General features: G+C 32.8%; 1 protein-coding gene across 1 annotated transcript; it reads right to left on the bottom strand.

Moving 5' to 3' along the window:
- Positions 1-308: 308 nt before the first annotated feature.
- On the bottom strand, positions 309-6,169 carry LOC115976480 (beta-glucosidase 13-like). Its single transcript, XM_031097781.1, has 12 exons — positions 5,648-6,169; positions 5,444-5,554; positions 2,963-3,038; positions 2,793-2,870; positions 2,566-2,653; positions 2,238-2,457; positions 1,934-2,049; positions 1,608-1,828; positions 1,449-1,483; positions 1,245-1,350; positions 1,026-1,134; positions 309-852 (listed from the first exon to the last, which is right to left on the bottom strand). The coding sequence occupies exons 1-12, from the start codon at positions 5,936-5,938 to the stop codon at positions 681-683; spliced, it is 1,623 nt and encodes a 540-aa protein (XP_030953641.1). The 5' UTR covers positions 5,939-6,169; the 3' UTR covers positions 309-680.
- Positions 6,170-6,933: the final 764 nt, after the last annotated feature.

The raw sequence follows: 6,933 nt of genomic DNA on the forward strand, positions 1-6,933 counted from the left end.
CTTCACTTTGCTTCATTTTTAGACTCTGATTGTAGTTCTCACAACTCCGTCCGTACAACCAAAGCGTAAACTCTACTAAGCTCACTTCAGTAAATATATATATATATATATATATATATATATATATATTAGCACAATAATTGTAAACTTCAATGGTGATATTCAATTAATATCCGTACCCTAAAACAATTTTATAATTTATGAAAAATCATTACTTCATGTTTATGGTTCCTTTAACCATTAACATGATTTTTCTATAGAGGTGACATCACATGCCACATTTAAATAATAAAAAATACCCATAGTAATTATGCATGTGAAAATGTAATTTATAATCAAATAAAAATGCATAATATTATTTTCGAGGGAACATAATTTTAACACAATGACCATGCCAGAACCATGAAGAAGCATGGATTATTTTCATAGCTGTTCCGGATATGCAAGTGGAAGTACAATACTAAGTACAATATGCAATGAAGAAGATGACCAACGAGACTAAATCCAAATTATTATAAAACATAAATTCAAAGAGAACTAGTCTCTGTTATAGCCGCATCTCAAACCACGGTGCTTGGAATACTCCAAAATCGATGAGTTTCAAATTTATTCTACTAAGAAAGTTGGAACTAATTGTCACATTGGTTTGCAACACAGCATATATGTGATATATCGGCTAATTAGCTAGCCAAGAAGACGTCCTTGAACCATTTCGCAGACTTCTTGAGGATTCTTTCCAAGTTGTTGGGGTAATCGGTGTAAGCAAGCCCGAAACGCACTTGGTAGCTTGACCCCACTTCCATGCAGTCCATTAAAGCCCACATGAAGTATCCATTTACGTCTGCTCCTTCCCTGCACTCAAACAACAAACAATCCTTATGACTTTGTTTGTTGGGACAAACTTTTTTTATGGTATTATTTATGCATAATACAGGTGCCATCAAAAGAATATGTGACAATTAATTAGTTGCGATTGGCGGATTATAAAGCAGAACAAAATTAGTTGGTAGCACTCAAGAACATACTTGATTGCTTCTAAAATGGCATAAAGATGCTGAAGAATATGCTGAATCCGAGCATCATCTTGTAATGCAGTCTTTACTGCAATAGTATCATCTCGTTTCTCCGGATATCCTGTTCCAAGGCATATACAATCATATCAAGATAAAAAAAAATGATTTTGTGATGTCTTTTTTTGCTTGATGAATATGAAAAAGAGGAACTATTTTAATTAAAGTACTAACCATTCTCAGTAACAAAGAACTTAGGTTTGTTGTATGCATTTAACATATAAACCAATGCATCGGTTAACCCTTTTGGATAGATATAAATTTCACTGCTGCCTGGTGTCTGGGTTAACAATGAAATATCATGTTCTTAGTCGATGTCTTAAAGTCATTGGGTTTAATCAATGTGTAAACGATAGATTTAAAACAAAACAGTCTTACCGGTGGACCAATGTCATCCCCAACTTTATTCTTAACTGTGACAAATGCAACAAACAGGAAAGATGGATTAGATATTCCTAACTATCAAAACCAGATTTAGGCTAAATTCAATTGCATGCTAAATTAAGCTATTTTGCAAATGAAACCTCAAAAGTTTACCTGAGACTGTAGCAAACTGATAGTCAGAATATATAGAAAAGGTTGCATCTTTATCAAATGCTACGGCAGTTGCGTATCTGGATGTATAATAATTGACACCAATAAATTCGAAGGATCCTTTAATTAAAGTCTTCTCGTCATCTGTGAATTCTGGAAGTCCATCCCTTACCAAAGCCTTCATGATGAATGGGTAATCTCCAAACACTAATGGTTCCAAAAACCTGTTCATACAATAGGAAAAAAAAGAAAAGGAAATTAGACATAATTTTTTAGTCAAAAGGATTTGATTATGTATGTGTTTTATTGACAATGATAAATTTTCTAACCATCCAACCAAGAAGTCAAATGCTCTCTGGGCTGCATCTTGATCCTGAATTGTATCTGAAGCAGGCAAAAACCATTCTGTCACTAGCGAAATGCCGATTTGTCCTGCTTGGACTGACTATTAACCAAAAAAAAAAAAAAAAAGGTTATATAAATAATGTTATATAGAAATAAAAATGCAAAACTAGTTATTCTAAAGCAAAATGGGTGTCAGCTTATGATTGGCCTGGTGGAAAATGCTGCAAAATGAAAAAAAAAAGAGAAGAAGATGAAGAAGAAGAAGATGATGATTTAATTAGATTTCACCTGGTATGTGTCTCTGTAGAGTTGTACAGCTGTGGCATGGGCTAATATAATGTGATGGGCACAAAGGAATGGATCTGTTGCAGCATTTTGGAGTGCGTTGGTCGCATCGATTTTATAACCGTACGGCGCCCAGATTTGTGGCTCATTGATAGTAATCCAGTGCTTCACTCGGTCACCAAAATATTGGAAACAAACATTGGCATAGGCTTTAAAATCATCCCTATCAATAGTAAGGTGGCAACCAACTATATTGATTAATATCTCAGGAAACTTTGATAGTTATAGTGATTAAAATAAGACATCAAATACTGGAAGAACTTGAACCTACACAATTTGGCTGCTCCAGAAGCCATTGTATTTGTCTCCCAGTGCTTGAGGTAAATCGAAGTGGAACAGTGTCACAAATGGGGTTATCCCTGCATGGGAAATTCAGAGTCTAGCTCATTTTTTGAGTAGTTGAAAAGAAAACTGGTTTGAAACTGTAGGAACAAAAACTTATTGTCCATTCATCATGAATTAAGCACAAGTAGGGTTGAAAAGTAAATTGATTCATACCATTTTTTATAAGTTCATTTATAAGATTGTTGTAGAAATTGATTCCCTCTTGGTTTATTCCACCATCTACAGTCCCATCTGCATGTTGATTATGAAAAAGTACATAAATTTCATATTTTCTAAAATAGTTGGCTTGTTTGGGGTTGGGTTGTTTAGAAGAAAAAAAGTACCAGGCAGAATTCTTGACCAGGAAATGGAGAATCTGTATGTGTCTGCCCCCATATCGACCAGCACTTGCACGTCATCCTGTGTTGTGAGCCAGTTAGAAAAAGAAAGAAAGAAAAAAGCACTATATTTTTTTTATTTTACAAATTAGTGACAAGAAGGAAGTTGTATTTATTTGGCAAAAATATTGACCTATTTGCATGAAGTTTGTACTTTATCCATAAACTTTAACAAGTTAATTTTCAATTTTTAAACTATTCATTCTCAAAAAAAAAAAAAAAACTTAAATTATTGAAAATATTATACTTTATTTTAAGATTATTATTATTTTTTCACTAGCTTGAGGGCAAAAATATAAGAATAATAAAAAAAAAAGATTTTTCTTTCAACAACTTAGGAATGAAATAAGATTATTTTTTTTAAGTTTTAAGACCAGAAGGTGTAACCTTATTAACAATTTAGAGAAGCAAAGGAACGTTTTTTAAGGGTTTGGGATGAATATTGAAATTCATGCAACTTTTAGGTATAAAAATAACACTTTAACCCATTTTTAAATTCCTTTTGATATAGTGTTGTGTTACAAACTTATTTTCCAAAATATAATCCTAGAAATATTACAAATTTTACTATATGACTTTTACAAACTAATGTGTCATCAATCACAAAAATATAACTCAAACATTAAGTTCTTTTTATCAAAAAATCTAATATTCATTTATGATATTGTTGAAAACCACCAATCACATTTATTATTATATCAATATATAAAAGTTCGTAATATCTTTAACATTTTCCTTTATGAATTTAGGTTGTAAAAAAAAACTTTGATCCACGAAGAAGGGGGAAAAAAAGAGACAATTTTCCCCTGCAGTTATTATTATTATTATGTTTTTATTGTTTCTAAATCTTTATTATTGTTATAAAGCAGATCAACAATCCTACCAATGCATAAGAATATTTTCCTAATTTGAGATTCATGATTCAATTAGGTATTTTCCTTTAAAGATTTTAAGGCAAATTACAGTATATCCATCTGAGTTCACCTTAGTTAGTCTTTTGTAACCCACATTTGTTAAAAACAAGAGTAAATATGTATTTCTATGCTCATTTTATGTCTCTCTCATCTCAAAACATAAAAAATATAAATAAAAAAAGAGAAATAAAGATAAAAATGCTAATGTTATAAAAACATTTAGGGGTAATTATACCCCCCTTCACTTGAGGTTTGGATGAATGACACTCGACGCCAACTTTGAAGGAAAAAATCACTCCCCTCTCTTGAGATTTGAAGAAATTAACACTCATCACCCTCCATTTATATTAATAACGAAATATTTCAAATTTGCCTCTTTATAAAAGTTTAACCATGCTTAGTAAAAACATAATTGATAAATTTAGAATAAAAATGCCAAATTTATCATGTACTAAAACACTTGTAACAATAAATCTTTCCATGACCCGTTTATAAATATAAAAAAGAGAGTAAAAAACATGCTTAATATTTTAAAATACACTTTAATTAAGTTTTAAAAGCAACCCTCGAAAGCCAAGCTCACCCTCGAAGGCCACAACCCACAGACCCAGTAACCCGCTCGTTTCTTCTCTAGATTGAGTCCTAGGCACTTGATGTTTTGGGGATTTGATTCAAGTGTCTTGCTACTGTGGTTGGGATTGTTGGCTGCCTGGGTTTGAAGTTGTAAGGTTGTAGACGGAGGAGACGAGATTTGGAGTGGCTCAACTGTGAACCCTGTGAAAGAGAGAGGACTGTTTGTTTCTCGATTGGTAAGATGTGCGGTTTTTTTTTTATGGGTGAGATTTTTATTGGTTACACAAAATAAACATGGGAACCAAAATAGTGTAGATGATTAGTCCTTGCTGAGCTACAAATTGAAGGTCGGTCATCATGGGTTGTTCCTGCCAGCTTGGTCATCATGGTTTGTTGTTTATTAGATGACCGTGGGTTGCTAGGATTTTTGTCTGCGTGTTCTTGTCTTCTTGAGGCAAACAAGCAGTGGAGAATTTAGATCTATTAAGGTAATGTGATATTAATTAAGTACACAATTACATTTATAATATCAATTTGAATTATGTAATAGGCACATTTAAATAAAAATAATATATATATATATATATAATATTATATTATATATATAAAATATATATAATATAAAATATTAGAAAAAGGTGCCAGCTATCAGTCAAACATGAACTGATGCAGTGGCGTCATCTACAAGCACTAACAAATTAAACACTATTTCAACTAAATAGAGAGACTTTACCAAACAGGGGAGATCTCAGCAGATAACAAAGCAAAACAGAGAGAAAAGGGAAGAGAGATTTACGACAACAACAAAGCAAATTGTTAAGTCGTTGAAGTGTGTAGAAGGGATTTTTTTTTTTTTTTCTTTCATTTTAACCAAGTTTTTTTTTTGTAGAATTGGTTTTATATCATTTATTGAGAACTATGTAGCAATATTCATATATACTTTGTAACGATGGTATGAATCAACTGCAACTTCCGTGATTCCAGTACTATCTTGGATATTACGATCCCAGGTCGATGGTCCTCTCCCTCCTTCATCACCTTTTCCTTCTGTCTGTACCATTTCATTACATGTCAGTCAGTTATATATGCAAAGCACGTATTCTATATAAATGAATGTATGTGTGTTTATAAGAGAGAGAGATACCTGTAAAGCAGAAGTGGAGCAACCAAACTTGAAGTCAGTAGCGAAGTCTTTTCTTGTTATTTGGTTGGCTGCAGTTGTATCCTCGGTTTGGTCTGTGCTGTTAGTTTTATCAGTAACTGATGTTGGTGGAACAGAACCTTTCCAACATCTAATGGTAAGCCTCAAACTCTTGTTCTCATTTCTCAGAGATGGGACTCTCCGACTTGCTCCAAAAATGGTAGTTTCTGATTTCTTCAAAGAACCCAAACCAGCCATCGATGGCCTCATTGGCAATGCAAGGTTAAATGCCATGTTGAGAGAGAGAGAGAGAGAGAGAGAGAGAGGAATTTGGTAGAGAGAGAGAGAGAGCGCTTAGGGATCTATAGCTGGGGGAAATGACTGTTGCCTCCTTCTGCACAAGATCAACAACCATCTTCGCATCTAACTCACGTGTTACATTTGTTGCCTGCATGTTACATGACTCCTTTTGAGTTTTCGTTTGGTAATGACTTTTAGTTGGCTTACTTTTCCACTACTGTGGGTCCTTAGCTTGTTTTTGTCAGAAATCACTCCTTTGCAGGTCTTATCCTCAAGATTTTTGCTTACTTTTTTTTTTTTAACAGTAATTTCAGAAAAAAAAAATTTATTTAGTTTATAACTTTTATTTATAACACTTTTTAGTAAAAAACTAAATAAATTGTTCTCACATTTGAGCGTTTTGCATGTAAGAGTAAGCAAATACAAGTGTAAGTGAATATAATGCAAGAGTGAAATAGTGAAAAATGATGTGTATAGTAAAGTATATGTAATATTTTTAGTATTAGTAAATAATTTTTTTTTAACTCTTTTTTTTTTGTATCATACTTGAGTGTGATGAGATTTATTATGGAGTATTTGATAAAATACTTTTCTTGATTGTCAAATTTATTATTTTGCCGAAATTTTTGCGGAGAGAAATCTCAACAATTGGTACCGGTTTCTTCCAGAGGATCTAATGAAAGGAGAAAATGCCAGCAACTCAGGTTTCACATGCATTCTCAAGAAATCTCAACAATTTCAACTATCAACTGTGGTGGTCGTGCATGAAGTCATATTGGAAAGAAATGATTTGTGAGAAGTTACGTGTCGAGAAAGCATGGCCCCATCAAAAAGCTCTTCACTTGCTCAAGCAGTACATGGAGGATAATATGCTAATTCACATATATCAAATACAAATATAACAAAGTAGGCACGGCTCACAGTGTCACACGTTAGAGTGGTGCTCATTAGGTACCAATTCAACAACTCATCCTGTTTCATTTCAAATT

Source organism: Quercus lobata, chromosome 2, assembly GCF_001633185.2.
Source record: "Quercus lobata isolate SW786 chromosome 2, ValleyOak3.0 Primary Assembly, whole genome shotgun sequence".
Lineage (NCBI taxonomy): Eukaryota > Viridiplantae > Streptophyta > Magnoliopsida > Fagales > Fagaceae > Quercus > Quercus lobata.

Coding starts and splice junctions, on each gene's coding strand:
- LOC115976480 (XM_031097781.1), bottom strand. CDS start 5,938: ATGGCATTTAACCTTGCATTGCCAATGAGGCCATCGATGGCTGGTTTG. Junction 2,654..2,792: donor AAATGAACTTATAAAAAATG/GTATGAATCAAT, acceptor TTTCCCATGCAG/GGATAACCCCATTTGTGACA. Junction 853..1,025: donor GCCATTTTAGAAGCAATCAA/GTATGTTCTTGA, acceptor GTTTGAGTGCAG/GGAAGGAGCAGACGTAAATG.